The sequence below is a fragment of the Nothobranchius furzeri genome, chromosome 1, assembly GCF_043380555.1.
Source record: "Nothobranchius furzeri strain GRZ-AD chromosome 1, NfurGRZ-RIMD1, whole genome shotgun sequence".
Taxonomy (NCBI): domain Eukaryota; kingdom Metazoa; phylum Chordata; class Actinopteri; order Cyprinodontiformes; family Nothobranchiidae; genus Nothobranchius; species Nothobranchius furzeri.
Genome location: NC_091741.1, coordinates 26,911,996 through 26,934,495, shown reverse-complemented (window position 1 = coordinate 26,934,495; position 22,500 = coordinate 26,911,996). Strand labels below are relative to the sequence as shown.

General features: G+C 43.4%; 1 protein-coding gene across 3 annotated transcripts in view; it reads right to left on the bottom strand.

The window, feature by feature from the left end:
• tenm1 (teneurin transmembrane protein 1) overlaps nt 1-22,500 on the bottom strand; it is a 429,841-nt gene that overhangs the window by 184,902 nt on the left and 222,439 nt on the right. For all 3 annotated transcript variants that reach the window (XM_015963828.3, XM_054738427.2, XM_015963084.3), the window contains 7 exons: nt 21,952-22,053; nt 16,081-16,275; nt 13,203-13,403; nt 10,154-10,339; nt 10,019-10,048; nt 9,760-9,906; nt 1-61 (listed from right to left, as the gene is read on the bottom strand). The exon at nt 1-61 is cut by the window's left edge and continues 174 nt beyond it. In XM_015963828.3, coding sequence (XP_015819314.3) covers nt 1-61; nt 9,760-9,906; nt 10,019-10,048; nt 10,154-10,339; nt 13,203-13,403; nt 16,081-16,275; nt 21,952-22,053 — 922 coding nt within the window. The remainder of the gene's footprint in view (nt 62-9,759; nt 9,907-10,018; nt 10,049-10,153; nt 10,340-13,202; nt 13,404-16,080; nt 16,276-21,951; nt 22,054-22,500) is intronic.

Genomic DNA, 22,500 nt, shown 5'->3' with positions numbered 1-22,500 from the left:
GGGTCGGAACCACAGCTTAGCTGCTCACAGCAGTCTGGATCGACACAGTCCACCAGTCCGTCTGAAAAACAGATCCATCACATTTTTCCTTCTCGCTTTGCCATGAAATCCAACAATGAGCAACACATTAATCACCATTATTACGGCAGATTTCATTACGGATCATCAGCTGGCAATTACAGCTTCTTAATGCTATAAATATGCCTCAAATGGCCAGCGAATGCGATCCATAAACGTCTGGCGTAAACAATGCGTGCAGATCCAAACGGAGGCAGCAGGTAATCGGAGCCGAGGCCGGCATTCGTGTTTCCTATTTGGTGCCCGTTTCTGAAAAGGCAGGAAACAGCGCTGACATTTAAATGCATCTGACCACAGAGCAGGGAGCTAAAGGGCAACAATATTCTATTATAACCCCATCCTCCAAAGGTAGCCTACTACAATGGGTAATTTCCATAAGCGTCACTGTTTGAACTTGAAAGCGCACCGGTAATTGAATTTTAAATACCATTGTCATTAAAAGGAATACACAGAATTGTAGATTATGAACCAGATGTGATTGTTATGCAAAAAAGCAGCACATTTAAAAAATGCATCTCTTATATGCAGTGTCTAATAACTGCGCGTGCCTGCAAGTGCAGAGTAATTATTTAAAAAGAAAGCTCTAATGCATATTTTCTCCTTTCCTATCCAGCTGGAATAAATGAAACTCTTTCTTCAAAGTTCCTTCTTATTCACTGATTACTAGAGAGAGAGCATCTTTCCATCTCTGTCTATCTGGAGAGACAAAAAAAGACTGCTGCTAGACAAGACTAAGAGAGCCGACAGTATATCTGCCAATTAGAGGAGAGGGCTGGTAGGAAATGTGTTATCTGAAAAGCTGCCCACAGAGGTGGAAGCACAGAAAGAGATGTCTAAATAGACTCCATAACTCTGTCAGGGAGACATTTGTTGTTGTTTTGTAGCTAAATCAGGACTAAATGCAGAAGTTTGATGAACTGCGTGCACACGTTTGAGGTGAATCGGATGATCAGACACGTGTTGGCTAATTACTTTAATCAACTTTATAGTGTTAAACATTTGCAGTCAGAATTTTTAAGGCTTTAAATGATTGATTTGAACCATTTTAAACACGAACTCTGGTGTTCAGCTTTAAATGTAATGTGAAATTTCTGTCACCATTAAACATACAGGCCCACGGTTTTTACATTTACCTGAATCTTCACTCGTTATTTCCACACATCTGCAGTGGTTTCTAGTATAAATGAACGAGTCAGTCTCTGGCGCTCTTGTTTCAGGATGTCAAAGTCAGCCGGAGGAGGGGGGGTCTGACGACGGCAGGATTTGGGTCTTATCTCCCGATATTCAGACATCTCTCCTCTGATTGGATAACAGCAATGTGACTCTAGCTAACTAACTAACTAACTAAAACTTTATTTATATAGCGCCTTCACATGGCCCAAGGACCAAACAAAGTGCTGCACAGCAGAAATAAACATAAAAAAATAAAATAAAAACCTTTCTCAGTGGCCTAGTGGTAGAGTGTCCGCCCTGAGACTGGGAGGTCAGGGTTCGACTCCTGGTCGGGTCATACCAAAGACTTTGAAAAAATGGGACCCAATGCCTCCCTGCTTGACCCTCAGCATTAAGGGGTTGGATTGGGGGGTTAAACCACCAAATAGTTCCCGAGCACGGCCGTGTCTGCAGCTCACCGCTCCCCCAGGGGATGGGTCAAATGCGGAGAATAAATTTCGCACACACACCTGTGTGTGTGACAACTAACAGGACTTTAACTTAAACTTTAAAAACATGCAGATAAAATCTATGTGGGGCAGCAAAAAGTGCAAAGCCATCCGTTAACGGGACTCTTCTTGAATAAAAGCTAAAGAATAAAAGTGTGTTTTCAGCTGGCTCTTAAACTTGCCGAGCGTGGCGGCCTGTTTAACCCGTGTAGGTAGCTCATTCCAGAGCCTCGGCCCCAGCACCGAGAAAGCACGACCCCCTCGAGATTGTAGTCTGTCTTTAGGAACGGCCAACAGTCCCGCTGTGCTGACCGAAGGTTCCTTGCTGGAACATAAGGATGGATCAGATCCGCCAGATAACGTGGAGCCAACTCATTTAAACATTTAAAAACAAACACCAGAACTTTAAACACAATTCTAAAAGAGACTGGAAGCCGGTGTAGGGATGCCAAGACAGGCGTGATGTGTTCAGATCTCCTGGTACCAGTCAGAAACCTGGCTGCCGCATTTTGGACCTTCTGTAGTTTCGCTATGGAGGCCTGCTTGATGCCTGCATAAAGCGAGTTACAGTAGTCCAGTCGGGTGGTAATGAAGGCGTGGATGACAGTCTCCAGATGTTTACGTGATAGCAGCAGCTTAATCCTAGCTATTCTCCTGAGATGGAAGTAGCAGGATCTGATTGTTCCATTGAACTGGGTGTCCAGTGTGAGCTCTACATCCAACTTCACCCCCAGGTTGGTGACCACAGCCTTCTCAAAAGGCAATAATGAAGGAGAGTCAATCCCTTGGGCACATCCATGTTTGTATTTCGGGCAGAACAGGAGAGTCTCAGTTTTATTCTGGTTGAAGAACAATAAATTTTGAGCCATCCATAACTTGACCTCCTCCAAGCAGTCCAAGAGTGGTTTAAAAGAACTTGAGTTATTGCATGATACAGGTAAACAGATTTGAAAGTCATCTGCATACAGGTGAAACCTGACGTTGTGCCGACGAAACAAGTCACCCAGCGGCAGCAGATAGAGGGAAAAGAGGAGAGGTGCCAGGACTGATCCCTGAGGCACTCCACACTGCAAATCAGCAGTATCAGATGAACAGTCCCCCAGTCTTACAAAAATTCCTCCCTGACAGGTAAGATTTTATCCACTGGAGTTCTGAGCCTGATATTCCCACCCAGTGCTACAGTCGACCAGTCAGGATATTGTGGTCTATGGTGTCAAATGCCGCAGTCAAGTCCAAGAACACCAAAACCCCAGCCTCCCCAGGATATCATTCAAAACCATCATCAGGGCTGATTCTGTACTACGGAGAGACTTAAACCCAGACTGAAACATCTCTAGCATCTCATTTTCATGTAGAAAGGATATCATTTGGGCATACACAAGTTTTTCTAAGACCTTAGCTAAAAAGGCAGTGTGGAAACAGGCCTATAGTTAGATATATTCGACGAATCTCGGCCAGCAGAGGGCGCACTACTGCATATTTAAAAGAGCTGTGAACTTCACCCGATAGTAGACTGTTATTTATAATTTCTAGAACATAAGGAGATCAAACTGGAAAAAACTTATTTTAGCAGTTTAGCAGGGATTGCGTCCAACACAGAACCAGATGGTTTTAGACTACTGACCACCTTCTCCAACTCTATGAGAGATGTTGGATAAAAGCTCTCCAGGAGCCCTGGGGCAGGACCCCGCAGAGGAGGGTGGTAATTAGAGGGTGTGATCGAAGCCTTTGTCCACAAAGTGGGGAGGACTCTACCACTGACTCTGTTTGCTTTGCAACGCTGATGTTTTATCTCCACCAATAACACACGCCTGGAGGAGTTCTGCTGTGTGGTGGAGCTGCTAATGTTAATAGTTAGCTTCTGCTAGATGAGACGTGCTCTGTGGTTTCCTGGATGCTGTGTGTGTTGTGTGTGTGTGTGTGTGTGTAGTGTAGGATGTATGTGCGTGTGCTTGCATATGTGTGTGTGTGTGTGTGTGTGTGTGTGTGTGTGTGTGTGTGTGTGTGTGTGTTTGCATGCGAGTGTATGTGTGTACATGTGTGTGCATGTGTGTGTGTGTGCAAGCATGAGTGTGTATTGTGGGGTGTGTGTGTGTCTGTGCTGCGTGCATGTGTGTGTGTGTATGTACATGTGTGAGTGCGTGCGTGTGTACGTATGTGTGTGTGTGTGTGTGTGTGTGTGTGTGTGTTTGCATGCGAGTGTATGTGTGTACATGTGTGTCAATGTGTGTGTGTGTGCATGCATGAGTGTGTATTGTGGGGGGTGTGTGTGTGTGTGTGCTGCGTGCATGTGTGTGTGTGTATGTACATGTGTGAGTGCGTGCGTGCGTGTGTACGTATGTGTGTGTGTGTGTGTGTGTGAACGTGTGTGTGTGTGTGTGTGTGTTTGCATGCGAGTGTATGTGTGTACATGTGTGTGCATGTGTGTGTGTGTGCATGCATGAGTGTGTATTGTGGGGTGTGTGTGTGTGTGCTGCGTGCATGTGTGTGTGTAGTGTAGGATGTATGTGCGTGTGCTTGCATATGTGTGTGTGTGTGTGTGTGTGTGTGTGTGTGTGTGTGTGTGTGTGTGTGTGTGTGTGTGAGCATGTGAGTGTATGTGTGTACATGTGTGTGCATGTGTGTGTGTGTGCAAGCATGAGTGTGTATTGTGGGGTGTGAGTGCGTGCGTGTGTAGGTATGTGTGTGTGTGTGTGTGTGTGTGTGTGTGTGTGAATGTGTGTGTGTGTGTGTGTGTGTGTGTGTGTGTGTGTGTGTGTGTGTGTGTGTGTGTGAATGTGTGTGTGTGTGTGTGTGTGTGAATGTGTGTGTGTGTGTGTGTGTGTGTGTGTGTGTGTGTGTGTGTGTGTGTGTGTGTGTGTGTGTGTGTGTGTGTGTGAATGTGTGTGTGTGTGTGTGTGTGTGTTTGCATGCGAGTGTATGTGTGTACATGTGTGTGCATGTGTGTGTGTGTGTGCAAGCATGAGTGTGTATTGGGGGGTGTGTGTGTGTGTGTGTGCTGCGTGCATGTGTGTGTGTGTGTGTGTGTGTACATGTGTGAGTGCGTGCGTGTGTGTGTGTGTGTGTGTGTGTGTGTGTGTGTGTGTGTGTGTGTGAACATGTGTGTGTGTGTGTGCATGCATGAGTGTGTATTGTGGGGTGTGTGTGTGTGCTGCGTGCATGTGTGTGTGTGTATGTACATGTGTGTGTGCGTGCGTGTGTATGTATGTACATGTGTGTGTGTGTGTGTGTGTGTACGTACATGTGTGTGTGCGTGCGTGTGAACGTATGTACATGTGTGTGTGTGTGTGTGTACGTACATGTGTGTGTGCGTGCGTGTGAACGTATGTACATGTGTGTGTGTGTGTGTGTGTGTGTGTGGTGTTTTCTGGTTGTATTTCTGTCACCTTGCCAGCAGAGTAAAAAGCGCTGCAATAATATTTGAAAGCCATTCCAGCAAACATTTGATCTATTTTGAAAGAAACCGTGCATTTATACATAAATCTGCATCGCCTGTCAAATCAAATGTAATGCGGAATTTGGAAATAGATTTTCATGCATCACCGGTGTTTCATGTAAAACTGACTCGTATGTGGTGTTCCAGCTGCTCTCCACCTAAACTTGCCCTCTCATTCACAAAGGCAACATGTCCAATTCAGCCGAGATCCACGCTTTCATCAAACATCCTGCTTTCGTCACTCATGGAGGGACAACGCCAGACGAATCCACTACGGATGGAGCTACATGTGAACCAGACTTTATTCAGAGCTGTTCGCGTTTCGACAGGGTTACATAAACAGGCAGGCACGGAACAACCGATCTGGGCCAGGAAACAGGCTCTAGCACAAACAAAAACAATCATGATCACTGTGGTGAAAAAGTGAAGGATTTGACATTATTTAAGGGAGAAAAATGAGAAAGTACCAAGCTTGAACATGAATGTAAACCAAAGCAGCAGTGAGGCACCGCAAGGCCATTATTCTTCTCATTTTTCTGCCATTTCATGTTTAAATATCACCCGTCTGAGTTTGTGAGCGCCAACCTTTGCTCTGCATAAAGTGGCATTCACATTTGCCATTTGCAAATGTATTCATAAACAACGTTTGCAACTGTGTTTTTCTGAACGTTGCTCATGTTCCATCACTGATTAGAACAGCGTCAGATAAGAAATCTGACTTTAGCCTTTTAATTGTTGCTCAGGAGCACCTCGGACATCTTTAACTACATTTGTCTCCTTTCACTTCCCCATCCCGGTTTAATCGTTCAGTCTCTGTTCATAAAGTGCCAGCTTCCAGCTCAAGTCACTTCAGGCAGCTAAACAAAACAGGTCCAATTCAAATCTAATGTATTACTGTCCTCTTTAATCACATTCATTTCAACACAGTCCCGTTTGGTTCAATTTCGAAATCCCATACGTCTCCTCCTCTCCTTTCCCTCATCCTTCTTCACATCAGTCATCAATTATTCCCTGATTCTTCTTTGCTTTTCCCACCTACCATCTAAGGCTCTTCCACGCTGCTCAGGTCTCTGACCAGAGTCTTGACTTCCCGACCACCAGTCCACAGACCCATCAGATGAGCCCATAATAACCTTCCAGAACGCTGTGATTAATAAGGTGTAACCGTCGCTAGTCAGTGTTTTTACACAAATGTCTCCCTATTGGAGAGGATACTTTGGGCATTTTGAAGATGGGTTCTGTAGAACTAACAGGTAACTTGTTTTTGTTACTTTGGTAACGCCTCCTTTCACAGTCCCCTAATTACTAAGTAGTTAAATGGTAATTACATGGTAAGTTAAAGTGTATTTTTGTTTCTGAGTTCTTAAGCAGTTATTACCATGTAACTCAGGTCCAACTCTAGTTTTTATTTTTGTTAATCATTCCCCGTAAATACTGCTTTACACAATAATTACACTTTATTACAAGTATACACTTTAACTACACAATAATACACTTTAACTTACTGTGTAATTACCACGTAAGTGATTAGTAATTAGGGGAATTTAAAAGGAAGCGTTACCGTTACTTTTTCTTAGTGACTGAAGGCAGCTCTGCCAGCTGTTCTGGCCTTCTTTCAAGCAGAGGTTTAGTGTCTAATACGTGTATTTTTGAAAAATACGGTTGGCCACTTTTGAGTTTCACGTGCATGCCGTATCTGAAAATGATCTTCCATTCAGCTCTCGCCTGCATTTGTCACAGAAAGACAACGGACGGAAAAGCGCTTGTGTCACACAGAAACATCGCGAATTAGAGTTTGTGGCCTCACCGGTCTTGGCTTGCGACCGCCGCAGGCTTTCAGTTTTTGTAGCCAGAAGAGATCAGAGAGTGTCACAGCTAGTAGAAGCTAACCATTAGCATTAGCAACTCCACAGCATGGTGGAACACGTTCAGGCTTGTTATTTGTGAAGATAAACAAAAACATTTTATTTTTATCTAACAAAGAGAACGGAACGGAGGCAGTGGAAGAGTCACGTTGTTGTTAGCCAATCACAGGCCAGGCATTTGATGAACATGAATGAGCAAGACTCCAACTACTGAGGTCTTTTGCACCCCACTCCTACGGCTAACTTCTACTTCCTGACACAAGAGCACCAGAGCTTTTTTCACTACTACTCGCAAGGCTTTCATTGTTGAGACAGACAGGCCACAGCAGATTCATTGAGATAACGACAGCAAGCACCACTTTAACTGTGTGTGTGCCTGGAACTTCAAAACCACACAAACTGCAGGAAAGTGAGAGAGAATTAGCTCATTTTAACCCATATTAGCTTCTTACTTAAAACGATTTTTTGTCTTAAATTTTGCAGACTGAAACTCACCTAGCCTTTCCACTGGATGTATAAGCAGAATTTAACATAACGGACATGTTTTTACCCACCAACTCGCTTCCCATCGGCAGCGTTTCAGATTCAAAACTGCAGCAAAAGCGTTCCTCACATCTGGTCCTCGAGGTCACCACGTCACCAAACAAATGCAGGACCACGCATGAGCTGGACAGTTCACACAACTATCCAAAAAGATCTGGTTTATTTTCTGTTCTGTTGACCTCAGTTCTGGAGGTTTATATTATATATATATATATATATATATATATATATATATATATATATATATATATATATATATATGTATATATATATGTATATATATATATATATATATATATATATATATATATATACATACATATATATATATGTATGTGTGTATATATATATATATATATATACACATATATATATATACACACACATATATATATATATATATATATATATATATATATATATATATATATATATATATATATATATATATATATATATATGTATGTGTATATATATATATATACACACATATATATACATATACATATATATATATATATATATATATATATATATATATATATATATATGTGTGTGTGTGTGTGTGTGTGTATATATATATATATACACATATATATATATATATATATATATATATATATATATATATATATATGTATTACTAATTAAGCAAGTGGGAGTCTGCACGTGTCTTTTATTTTGAAAGCTTCAAGATGTTTCACACTACTTCCGGTGTTTGAATCCGAATCTGAACTGCTGTCTAGTGTGTAAAACAATGAACCAGAAGCGTGAGCAACGTGTTCCTGTGCTTCAGGGACATAACACCAGCGGGAACACACCTATCCACTGTAAGGGCGACTAACTGCTTCGTACCTTGTTTTGCAAATGTCACTCGTGCCTTTTTATATGGACAGTATGTCAGCAACAGAGAATGGAAGGTGAGTGTCTCAACTGGATATCTGTGATAGGATGCCCTTAGCGCTGAAAGAAACCACTATGAAATTTGGAAGAGTTGTTTTAGATCAGCCAGAGAATCTGTTCTGACCTAAATCTCTGTTTCATCGAACAGAGGCCCTTCAAAGAGCTAGCTACAAAAAAATTTCAAACGATGCCTTTAAGAAATCGAAAAAGTCGCACATTGTGTGACAGAATTACAACTTTTTACTATGAAGAAAAAACAAAGAACAACAGAACACGATTCACTAATGCCACAAAGACAACGGCGCCGACACTTCTGACAGGCCAGAACGTCACGCAGCGAATCGTTTTCCCAACTCAGCCTCTACTTTGCAGTCCACAAGGCATGTTTCCTTGCATGGCTCCACGGTTGTAATCCAGAATAAGGGCCCGTGACTCATGTTTTAGCAGCCATCAACACTGACACTTTGAAGTGCCGGCTGAGTCAGTCACGCAGCTTTGGTAAACAATGTGCAGAAAAAACAGATTACTTCTATCAGAGGCCTGCACCAACAGAAAACTGTGTTGGAGGCTTCCTGCTGCTGCAGATTCACACACCTAATATAGAACCGCACGCACGCACACACACAAGATTTCCTCACAAACAACGGCAGCTCTAGCTTGTTTTCAGTGATGGATTACAGCTCCAGCTTAGCAGTCATGTCCATATGTGATATTTGATGGAGTTTCAAAGAGATTGGGGCAAAGTTGAAGGCAGTGCGATACTGTGGCTAAATAGGAACTGGTTATTGGAGAAGAGCCGTAGAAGCGACTAAAACGGCTGAAAATCAGTGTCATATTTAGAGAAGAGTCAGAAACAGCTCCGGGGAAAGCTGAGACTCTTGCCGCCTTTTGTTTCTGAAACATCTTCCAAAACATTTAAGAACCAAAAGAACCGAAATCTTTCTGCGTGTTTTTCTGTATTTAGACTTGAGACATTTTCTCTGAGTGGCTTTTATCCTTGCAGGTGGTATGCATATCAGACATTTAGCTGCGATTTGAGGAAAAGCATTTTCATTACAGTGTAAAAAACAAAGTGGCAGGACTCTACAGGAGTCACAGCTGGGCTGGGCCTGCAGTGAGTGATGAGGAAGAGGAAGACTTCAGCAGAAGAATCAAGAGGAGAGGTAATGGAACGGAATGGACAATGTGCCAAAAACGACAGGAAGAGGAGAGGTGAGGAGAGAGGGAGTGGGGGAAAAAGAGATATAATGTGATAGATGATGTGAAATGTCACCTCCATCATTGTCAGTTCCATCACTGCAGTCAGTTTCCATGACAACGCTGCATCCAGGCCCGCTCCATCCAGCTTGGCAGATGCAGCGCCAGCCACTCTGCTCCAGGGTACAGCGCCCGTGCCCGCTGCACAACCCCGGGCAGCCGTCTGCAAAGACAAGTCCCACGTGCACGCATGTCACAACACACACGTGCACACACACACACACACGTGGGTATCTGGAAGCATGACATTCAACTCTTCAACATAAATAAATTACCTTTCACCACAACGTCCAGATCATGAGTAACTGAGGAAACAAAGAAAGGGAGAATGATTCTGACACCTTCATGAAGATCCTAAGTTTCACGCGACGCAAGCACACACTCTCACGCTGACGCGAGACGCAGCTCACCGATGTTACAGTGTTCCCCCTCCCAGCCGGGCTGGCAGATGCAGGTCCCGTCGTGACACTGGCCATGCTCTTCACAACGAGGATGGCACGCTCTCTGGTCGCACGCAGCGCCGATCCAACCCTCCTCACACTGGCACTGGCCCTCTGAGCAAACGCCATGGCTGCCACATGGCACCGGGCACAGCTCTGTCGAGCAGGTGGGCGGAGACACGCGTGAGGAAAAAAAAAACGAGGAAAGAAAGAAAGCGTGTAAGTGTGAGAGGACAAGGAGAATGAGAGGGAGGGGGGAACAGATGGTGGAACTGAGCACTGCAAGGAAAAATAAGTTAGAAAAGGCACCGGGGACACGCGGAAGGGAGAAAATAAGTTTGCAAAAGCAGGATTGAGGGCGAGCCGTTGCATTTAGGTAAGAGAGTATGAAAAAAAACAAAAGCGATAGAGAGGGATAACCTCAGAGACGAACAAAATCTACTTTCTCACAATACACAATCTTCTCACCTCTAATAGCTCTTCTCCCTGAAGAAGACGAGTGAATCGACTCATAAAAAAGGCCAAATGATTTGTATTTGCAGCACATATTTAAACCACTAAAGCCCCAATTCAGCTCCATTATTCTTTTCTGACATTTTGATCAGATTTAGTGGGTTTGCTAATACCCCTTCCGTCACCACACACTTCCATCATCGTCTCTGTCGGCTCTCTCCCCTCTCCCCTCTTTCTCCCTTTTGCAACATCCCTTTAATATCTTCCTCCCGTTCTTTGTGCATTTCCTCCTTTCTCTGTGCACTCCTCACCATCGAGCTCTCACTCCCTCTGCAGAGGCAAAGCCTCATCCATCAGTAAAGAGAGCAAAGTGCTGGAGGCGCGCAAAGCCTACTTATCCAGCTGCAGTAAAAACTTATTTCAATTTAAATATACATAGCGTGGAGAGTGAGTAGAAAAAAAGCGGATCCAAGCTGAAGAGTTTTTCAGCTCTCTATTAGAATGACATTAACTTCGCTATGCCTGAACAAGACCTGGACAGAATCGATGGGTCCTTTTTGATTAAAGGCCCGGCAGGTATAAGGGAGGAGGCTCGTTTCTCTGATATTCAACCACGGTTCATCATTACCATGAGCCTTATTCTCACAATAAAGCATGCATGCACCTGAGAGTAGGCCATGATCTGCAAATACTCGGTGTGAATGGTGAAACCGCTTCTTTCAACCGTAGCATGCACGTGCAACCATAACCTTTAAGTATGATGTGATCGTCAGTGTGCTGCTTTAGTTTGGCCGTTTGTCTGAGCTCCAGGATGTTAAGGAGAAAGATCTGATCAAATGCAAATTCTCTCTTTGCCATGCAAGTGAGATTAATCCACCAAACAACATTTGTGACACCAAAGAAAGTCCAGCTGCACCAGGACGTTTTCCTGACCTTGCTCCAGCGGTGAGATCTGGACTCCACCAGTGCAGAGCTTAGACTTTTAGGAGGACAGCCTGGATTAAATATGAGCCGCAAAGAAGCCACTTCTCTCCGAGAAAACATCTAGGACAAGCAGATGTTCTGCTGAAGCTCTGGAGGAAGGGCATGTCCTCTGATGACCATCAGCCAACAGAGTGTACTTACATTTAGGCATGAATAAAAAATGGTTCCTAAACATCCTCCCAGATGAACTCCTCCCAGCAGGATGGAGCACCGGGCTACGAAGCCAAACCAGGTCTGCATTCTGCTGAGCTGTTAAACCTTACTGGAGGACGCCATCGGCTGGCACCCAACCACTGAACATTCTCTCTCTCCTGATTTTTAATTGAATGCCCTTTAAGTGCTACTACTAGTTCATCAGTTCATTTTTGTGTCTGCTCTGTCTTCTCAAACCCCAAATCAGACACAGAGCCAGGTTCCCTTCCTTCCTGTCTAAGGGGAGTTTTCCTCTCCACTGTCGCTACATGCTTGGTTTGTATGGGGACTGCTGTAAAGTCACTGACATGACAAGTCAGTGACTCAATGTAATCTGATGGGTTTCCTTAGATTTAAAACGTTTGGGTAGTTAGCACAACAAACTGAATTGATTTGAATCGAAGCTAAAGTCAAAACCAGACAAAGACAATTAAAGTGAGTGGAAGGAAACTTGATCTTATTTAGAACTTTTGTTCAATCCTCAAGAGACAAAAAGACAAAGAACAGTCCACACATTCTCACAAACTCCAAGCAGTAATAGAAAAATGAGCTGCCATCAATCAGGATTTGGACCGGAAATTGACTGACAGCATGCCAGGATGAATTGGGGGGATCCCAAAAAAGAGAATTGACGGCCATCACTGCAGATATTGACACTTTGCATAAACAACATATTTGTGAATCAAAGTCTTTGAAATTCTGACGAAAGATCTAAAAACACTGAAGCAACAGACACTGATAAACATCAACACTTGTGTCCGTCTCTGCTGCATCATGTCCTCCCCTTGAGCTAGCTATGGCTAGCTTAGCCACAGCGGCTAGCTTCCCCATAATCAGCACAGGGCTGATTCTGTTATTTTCACCAGCTGAAGGTAGTGACAGTGGTACAAAAGCTTTCACAGCAAAATTTAACAGCCACTCGCTAATATCGAGGTAAACAAGAATACAACAGACATGGACAGGCCCTTAGATGCCACGCTGAGTTCCTAGTAGCTGCAGCATGTGACAGGAACTGCAGCATCGTTTGAATTTTTTCTTTCCTCTCTGGCACTTTATTTTTCTCATTCAGCTGAAGAGAAGTGTGTGTCCAAACGGGGGGGTGTACATGCGTTTAGATCTGTGCTCATGAGTACACACTGTGTGTTGCAGCGTGAAGTCAGCGGTGTCCTAGTGTGACTTGGAGGGCTGCAGTCACGAGCAGAAATTTTATTTTTTAAAGAGTGAGTGCATTACATGAGCACGTGCACGCACACGCTCTTAAAACCCTCTCACGTCAGGAAATACCATCAGCCGGACCACACCGAGAGCTAAAGGAGAGCATTTTTCATTTGCGTTTATTTTATTTTATTTATTTTTTAGTCTAAAGTGAAGCTTAATCCTCGTCTCTTACCCGTGTAGCAGTCCGGTCCCGTCCAGTTGGGTTGGCAGACACAAGAGTCTGACTCTGGGAGATAGGTGCCATGTCCTGAGCACTGCTCCTGACAGGCTGGCAGAGGGTCGTCACAGCTCACGCCGGCCCACCCTGCCGAGCACACGCACTCCCCGCGCACGCACACTCCATGCCCGCTGCACTGGGGGTCCACACAGTCCACTGCAGACAGAGGGAGGATGAGAGGGAGCGAGGCAGAGGTGAGGAGAATGGGTGGGAGGGTGGGGGGGCCTCATTATAATCATCAGCCCATAGAGTATGAAAAAAGTGTTCTTTGCATCCCGTCCAGGAGTTAACCACCCCAGCTAAATCCCTGTTGCTGTTCCACAACATTACACTTCATAGGACACTTAGAGCTGCAGCTATGATAAGGGCTGAAACGGGTTGGTGAGTGTGTGTTGGGGTGGTTTGTGCTACGCTGTGTTAGTGTGTGTAATTACAGCCCTGAGCATAGAGCCAAAGCTCAGCAGAGTTGGGCTTAGCTCGATTCGGCTGTCGCTGAAGGTCACACACCTGAATCAGTCTTTACAGGCTGCAGCTCTGAGGTCGGCGGCAGCAGAGAGGGTTTACGACGGCGGCCAGGGCCATCAGCTCTCACTCTCTCACGACCGGCTCACTGATTTCATCATTACACTGTTTGTTTGTCATCATTTATTGGCTTGTTTACAAGGAGGAGCGTTTCTATTGCACTTGTATTTCTTTGTGCTGGATGTTTCATGACACAGAGAGCCGTTTAGTTGGAACGGCTAACAAACATAAGCTACTGTTAGCAAATTTAGAACAAAGTAGCCTAAAACAGCAGTTTCTGCTCATAATTTGTGAATTCAAAAGAACAACGAGTTATATACTAATAAACGTGACTCATAAGGAATAACCTGTCAGGAAAAGCACAATATTATCAGCAGTGTTGGGAGTAATGCGGTACAAAAGTAATTAATTACTGTAATGCATTGCTTTTTGCTGTAATGTGGTAATGTAAGGCATTACAGGGAAAGAAAATGGTAATATTTACTCGGTACAATCGTCAGTAACGCGGTGATTACAATGCATTTTTAAACCCAGAATCAAGATGTGTTCCTTAAAAATTCAAATTGCGGGAAACCCGAAGAAAGATCCAGTATCTGCATATATTACGTCATTTATGGACTCAGCTTTGCGGGCAGAGAGGACGCAGCGGTAACGGCTCAGCTACTCCAGCTGCGTCCTGCACGCGGCCGCTGCAACATTCACAAAATCGCTCCACTAAAACAAAATAATTCACTTGCGATTGTTCATATCAGCGCATGTTCTCTGGTATTTTGTGCTTTTCTGACGTGCTTTGCCTCAGCTGAGTTCATAATCTGTGCCGCGGTGATTTCAACTCATTGCTGCTGGAGCGCCGCGCATGTGAAGATCCCTTTGGCTGATAGTTAGAAAGTAGGAAGTCTAGGAAACAGTTTTTCTGGAAGACGGAGAAAACATGCAGCATGCAGGACGGTTAGAGAGAGAAAGGGCAGGAAATTATTCAAATAAAATCAAGAAAAAAAGAAAAAAGTAGGTAGATTTATCCGCAATACACATTTTTACCAGTGAAAGCAATAACATATAAGCATTTAATATTTATACATGTGATAGAATCAGATCACCCCAGAAGTCAGTCCCACATCCAGGGCCGTATCAAGGCATTTGGGGACCAAGGCAAATATAGGCTTAGAGCCCCCACCACCTCACTCCCTGATCAGTTAATCTAAGATGGCGGCGTGCTGAGAGTACAGATTGTTGTTGCTTTTATTTAATAAACAATCATTTTAAAGCACTGTTATTATATCTGACTGTGTTTAACAGCAATCCTAGCTCAGACACCACATCACCTTCCACATATATGTCATGAGCTCACTGAGCGTCACATGACCAGATTCATGCTGAAGTTGTTTTGGTGAAAGTAACTTAGAGTAATGCAAAAGTAGTGTAATGCCTTACATTTTAAAATCAGTAATAGTGTAATGTAATGAATTACTTTAAACTGAGGGTAACAAGTAATAAATAATGCATTACAGTTTTGAAGTAACTTGCCCAACACTGATTATCAGTGAATCGGGGAACCGTGAGCTTACAGATGCATCCGTGTTTTCTTGAAAACAACGTAGAACATTTGGCAAAGTTAATCGTCTACGGGCCGATACATGGACTTTGGACGTTGTCGAGCCAACACGTTCCAGGTCACCAGCAGATCCATTTCATAATAAAATAATTTGTTCTCTGGGTTGATGGTTTATCCGCAAAACAAGAATTTCAGCAGAAAATTCATCCGTTACTCTTATGGATCCTTTAGCGAAGAATGAAGCTGCTAGACGGCATTTTTAAATTTTTATTTAGGATTTGCAAAAGAAAACAAATCATCATGGGGAATAAGTAATTCTCAAAATACAACGTGATGTCCAGCTGAACCATGCTCCACGAGTCTAATGTTGTGAATAGGCCTGAGGGTGAATTGTGGTTTTTGGGCTGATCAAATGAAAGCTAACTTGATCTAAATGCTGTTTACTCCCGTCAGCACTGGAGGATGACTGATTAGTGAAGCCCACGCCAGCAAAAGGAAATCCAGGCTCTCGTAGACTGAAATGTAATTAAATGGAGGCATCAGGATATCACCTATATTCAGTCAGTCTTTATGCGTCGTTTAGGTGACTCTATCTGTAATTTAAATGTGATTCATCATCATCATCATCATCATCATCATCTGGTGGAATCCACAGTCAGTGCTGTTTCTTACACGAGCCTTCATTTTAGAGTTGGAAGGCGAGCTCTTTCTGCTCAGCTGGTGAATCGAGCCTTATTATGTTTGGGTGTTTAGACTCACCTTGTTCACAGTTGACCCCCTTGTAGCCCGGGCCACAGATGCAGATGCCCTGTATGCAGGTGCCGTGGTTGGAACAGGTGGGATCAATGCACTGCCCTTCTTCCACGTTACACTCTGTCCCCTTCCACCCTGCCAGGCACACACACCTCCCTTTCTCATACACACCGTTCCCGCTGCACAGCACCGGGCACGAATCTGACGGGGGCAAAGAAAACAAAACAAACAAACAAAAAAACCAGGGATTACTCAAACACTCTGTAGTACACCTATGAAAACTCTCTCCCAGGTGACGGTGCGGTCTATTAGCTGGGACACTGCACTAACCCACCATGAGTGGGGCTACGCTCTCTTATCTCAGTCAGCGCGTGGATTCAGCAAATCCTCCAACAGCCTCTCTCCTCCTGCCTTTCTGTCTCGCGCGCGCACACACACACACACGTGTGTGCACACTCAAGCTTTATCCCTCACGCTGTTTCAATTTACTCAAGCACCACCTGAGCCTGGCTACCACGGCAACCCAGGAATTGTAGAAAATCCTCAGAATGTCCCCCGTGCTCGTTCTGAACAGGCCGTGAAAACAATCGTGAAAACTGGAGATTAGGAAGGAGGGCATTAGGCATTTATAGAAGGAAGGTGGAAAGCAGAGCTGGGCTGCCTGCAGAGACGGGGAGGTGTGCGGCTAATGTGATGACAGCCAGGTAGAATAAAGTTGGAGGGCACACTGACACTGACAGCTACAGCTCAGCACTTCAAACGTTTTCAGATGAAGACCCAGAACCATCAATGTTTTCCATCGTTTCTGGAATCATTTGCATTGAAGGCCTCGAGTATTCATGCATGAGAGCGTGTGTTTTATGTAAGTTTGAGCCACAGTTAAATCTGCAGAGCAATAAATTCAGGCTTGCTTGATTTATTTTTACAAATGCTGGTAAAACCTGGTGTCTGAGCATTCAAGCAGAGAACACAATCCTGTGGCACAAACAAATGAGCAAAGAGGAGAGGTAGGCATGAATAAATTATAAGCATAAATAAATCACGGGTAGTGATAATCATATCACCTGTTTCTACACAGTGAGACAGATACAACCGCTGTAATCCTGCAGAGATGGGATGTAAGAGGAAGACAGAGAGAGAGAGCGATGGGGGTGAAAGCGCGGTTATACCCCACAGGACGGGCGAGAGAAAAACGAGGAGTGAAATGTTTGAAAAGCATCTCGGTGATCCACACAATAACATGCTGACACTTAAACACAAACATGTGGTGATCAGAAGCAAATAACGGCTGTCTGATTATAAACTAGGGATGTCGCGATACAACGTTTTCACAGAGGTGTGACCAAGTCACCGCTTTGCAAGTCACAAGCAAGTCACAAGCCTTTCCAGTTGTCTCAAGTCCAAGTCAAAGACAACCAAGTGCAAGTCGAGCCCAAAGTCCATGATGTGGAGGTCCAAGTCAAGTCCAAGTTCTTAACTTTGAATTTTCAAGTCATATCCAAGTCATCTGTCCAACTTCAATTTAATTACAATGATAATAAATAAATGCCAGAAATAAAGATTCTTAAAGCTTCATTTATTTGCTCAAACAGCAAGAAGTGCAACTGAAACTGATCATGAACAACGAGCTGCTGCAGTTAGCAGTAAATCCAACCCAGAACCAAAGATGATTTATGATTTTTGTCCATGTCGTGCCACTTTTGTGCTAAAATATCAAATATGCTCAAGTCATCATCAAGTCAACAGATGCAAGTCGATTCAAGTCGCAAGTTGTTGGCGTTCAAGTCGTAAGTCTTTATAGATTTTATCAAGTCAAGTCAGAAGTCATTAAAATAATGACTCAAGTCTGACTCGAGTCCATGTCACGTGACTCGAATCCAAACCTCTGCTTTTTCACTTCCGATACGATACCGATATTGCAGCCTTCAGTATTGACCGATACCGATATCAATCTGATACGATATCAGCACAAATCACACATACTTTTACCTATTTCGTAGTGTGGAATGTACGAAAGGCTCGATCAAGTGATGTTGTTCAATCGGAGAACAAGAGCCAATAACAGTAAGTATGAAAAAATATATGTTTTTCTTAACCACTGGTTGCAAAAGTGTGAACCTTAATGGTCTGCTTCTATCGGAGATTTGTGATGCTGTCCGATATAATCCGATACACAGTTTTCAAATTCAAATTCAATTAAAAAAACTTTATTAATACTGTATTAATCCCAGAGGGAAATTCAATTCCAAAACACAATTCCAAGATCAGACATACATAGGCATAGACACATGACAAGATTTGTTGACTGTGGTCATTCGCAACACGAGTCGCTCCACCGTTATAGATCAAGAGGGTTTATCTGAGGATAGAGTCAGGGGGAGGGAAAAAAGGCACACATTTTGGGCTAATATTGAATCACTTCCGATATCGATATCTGAACGACACATCCGTAATTAAAACTGAAAAAAACTCATGATCAAACATTCACAAGAAGACAACAGGCGAGTCCCGTCGAGTCTTAGCACGTCTGGTATGGTGAAGCAACCCTGCAGGAAATGTTGAGGTAATTTTCCTCCTTTAGTAGTGACTCAGAAATCGGCATAAACAGGAAATAGATGGTGAACGGAGCTGTGAAACGTGGTTGTGTGGAAGGAGCTTCTTTCATTGCAGTGGTTCTAAGATGAGTGCACGTGATTAGTGGTGTTCTAGTGGGAACAGTTCTGGTTTAGCCAGAGCAGAAAACCGAAAGAGCGCGGGGATTTAATTAACATTAGGACAAATTTGATAAACACCTTAATGCATTAATGCAGTGAAAAATTCTTGGAAGAATCACACATCACAGTTCAGATCAGAATTTTAAATTAGATCGTCTTATGTTGAGAAACGACTAGAACGACTAGAAGCTTCTTTATTCTATTTTCATATGTTGACTCAGTGGCGGTTCTACATCGAATACTCCCCGGGCGAGGCCCCCTTTGAGCGCCCCCCCCAACCGCCCCCCCCCCACCCCCACCACACCACCCCACCTGCATGAACACACGCATGTTTTCTACAAACAGGCATGTTTTATTAGAACGACTATTGAACATTCATTTTTCTAAGTTGCACATATTTACATTAATTACTATGAAGTTGTCAGAATGTAAAGCACTATACATTATAAACTGTATCTAAATATATAGAATCAAATATACAAAAACAAACAATAACTAAATATTAAGAATATTTGAACATAATAGATAATAAATATTCTAAATAGCAAAAATATTTCACACGTAACAAACTAAAGATAATCACTACAGCATTGCACTTAGAACAGAAAACACAAACTAAAATCAAAACCTAACCTTGATGCAAAGTCATCAATAATGTCATCACATGAAATCTGCTCCCCTACTGAGTGATTGATACTAATCAGAGCCAGGTTAGTGAGCCGCCCCTGAAACATAGGTGACCTCAGGTATGACTCGATCAAGTTTTGAAAAGCTCCTCTCAGCTTGAGCCACAGTGACTGGCAGAGCAGTCCAAAAGTTGGGGTAGATCTCCAATAGATCTCATGATCCATAATATTTTAGAATTGCCTCTGAAATTGTAATTTAAACTGACATAAAAAAAACTGTAGACTACCAAAAATGTCAACTTTTACAGAACAAACCAGGTAAAAAATAATCAGTGCAGCCATCTGCAATAAATAAACAGTTAGTGGTGACTGGGGTGTTTTCTTCTGCTTGTACAGTTGTTTTATTTATTATTATGTGAACATGATCAACTTGTGTTTGTTGTTCAGGCAGGCCGCAGGCTGCAGCGAGCATTTAACAAATCCTAGTTTGAATCAGTAAAAAACGATTCAAGGACTTTCTTCAAACCATTTGAATATTCGTTTCAATATTTCAGCCCTATTAGCTCTGTTAGCAATTAGTTGACTGCATTTAACCGTTAAAATCCCAGTTAACTGGTTCAAAAAATTGAAAACATGCATCATGAGAGCGTACATACCTTTATCTTTCTCCTCTTTTTTCTTTTTTTTCCCCTGAATGGGGGCACCTGGTGGTTTTAGCCTTTTTATGTTCATCTCTTCTGTTTGGCTCCTGACTCAGTAAGTTTCCTTTAGTCAGGACTAAACTATTTGACCTTGATGGAGGTGTGACCACAAAATCGTTTTGTTTTTCCTTTTTTTATTCGGCCATTTCACACAATTCAGAGAAACCTGAAAGAATGATAGGCCTGTGTTTATGATATTATGAATGAAATATGGAAGAACTTTAAGATGTGATTGACTTTAGCCATGTTAATACAGTTGATTCAGCCCCTGGTGAATTCCCCCGCCGCACCCCTCCCCTTCCTGTTCTTCATAGACACACGGTGCACGTGAACGTTCTCAGTCAGCAGGAGCACCTGCAGCTGCAGGGGGCGCCAACTTGCCGTTTCCAATCCAGACACTGTCATATGACAGATAATAGAAAACCTCGGTGCGGCGCAGATTTCCTTTTTTTTTTTTACTCCGCGCTTGTGCGCCCCTTTTGTGTCATGAAAAAATGCCGCCCCGGGCAACTGCCCTGTCTGCCCGTGCCTAAAACCGCTACTGTGTTGACTCATGTATTAACAGTGCAGCAAACATCTTCATCTACCTTTATTTATTTGCTGTTTTTGTTTCATCGTTTAGCTTCAGCAGCCATCGTGAATCAGGATGACTACTAGGGATGTATAATAATACTGATATAGCAATATATCACAATAATATTTCCTGCCATTTTATATCAATATTCAAAAGCCATGTATCAAATTTTTGGAAGGATTTACATGCAAACTTTTGTGTATTTTCTTTTCTTTTGGTGCAATTCAAGCATCGGCCGCTAGTGGGCAGCAGTGTGCAGAGGGTTTTGTTTCCACCATTGGAATGTAGATCCCTCTATTATGGTTCAGATACCTCATGTTAAACACGTTACATATCAGTTTATTGAATATTCCTACAATAATTTCAGTCTAAACAAAATTGCTAATATCGTCTGGCTGAGAGGAGCCAGTTGAGGTGGCTCGGCATCTGGTCAGGATGTCTCCTGGACGCCTCCCTGGTGAGGTTTTCCAGGCATGTCCAACTGGGAGGAGACCAAAGAGAAGACCCAGGACACTCTGGATGGACTACGTCTCTCGGCTGGCCAGAGAACACCCAGGGATTCCCCCGGAAGAGCTAGCCCAAGTAGCTGGGGAGAAGGAAGTCTGGGCATCTCGGCTTAGGCTGCTGCTCCCACGACCCGACTCTGGATAAGAGGCTGACAATGGATGGATGGATAGATCGTCTGGCTGAATGTATCGCATGTATATGATGACACGTCACATCGTCTCCCCTGTATCGCTATTCGTATTGTATCAAATTCAATTCAGAGATACTTTATTAATCCCAGAGGGAAATTAGAGTTTCAGTACACACAATTCTGAGATCAGACAAACATGGGCATAGACACATGACAAGAATTGGTGACTGTGGTCATTTGCAACCCGAGTCGCTCTACCTTAATAGAGATCAGAGGGTTACATGAGGATTGGTTCAGGTGGAGGAAAAAAAGGCACTTCAGAGTTACCCTCCACAGGGAGGGCAGCTTTGCTCTGCAACAAACACCTCAGACAGAAATGCAACAGACTTCAGACATCAAATCCATCATGCCGTTGTACTAATAAAGGTAGAGCAGGTAAATAGGCTGTTTTTAGCCAAACGGGTTACTGTTGTTTGTTCTCTTAAACTGTACAAAACTAACTTGTGGCAACAAAAATAAGCAACATCACTGATTGTTTCGAGGTTTTTGGTTTTGTTCTGCATAGTTTTGGCTTTTCTATACTTTTCATTCACTCCAGGCCGGTTCCCCAGTAAACACTTCTTACCTTTGGCACAATCAGGACCCAGGAACCCAGCAAAGCAGTGGCAGTGTCCAGCAACGCACTCTCCGTTTCCGTTACAGTCAGTGGAGCAGCCATCCATCGAGTCTGCAAGACCACACACACACACACACACACACTCGCAAAAGTCAAAGAAAAAGGAACAGAACTAGAAAATAGTTCATGTGACTCGATGAGCTGGCATCGCTCTCAATGTTATTGAATGAAAAGATCTGATAAGCAACGGATGGCTCCCCAGACTCGCGGGGCTGTATTAGATTAGTCTGATCCAGCTGCTATCGCTCTCCGGGGAAACGGCCAAGCACTCACTTACACTCAGTACCACTAAGCACATTAAACTGCATCACAGGTTGCAAACACCCCGCTCGCAGATTTACAAACATCCAGGCTTTCATCAACAAACTGTTTTACAAGGGCAGACGGAGCAAAATAAAGTCTGACACTGTCACTGCATGTGGAGGTGGTGCACGGGTGGTGCTGTGTCGCTCTAGCACACACACACACACACACACACATGCAAACACTGGTGGAAAT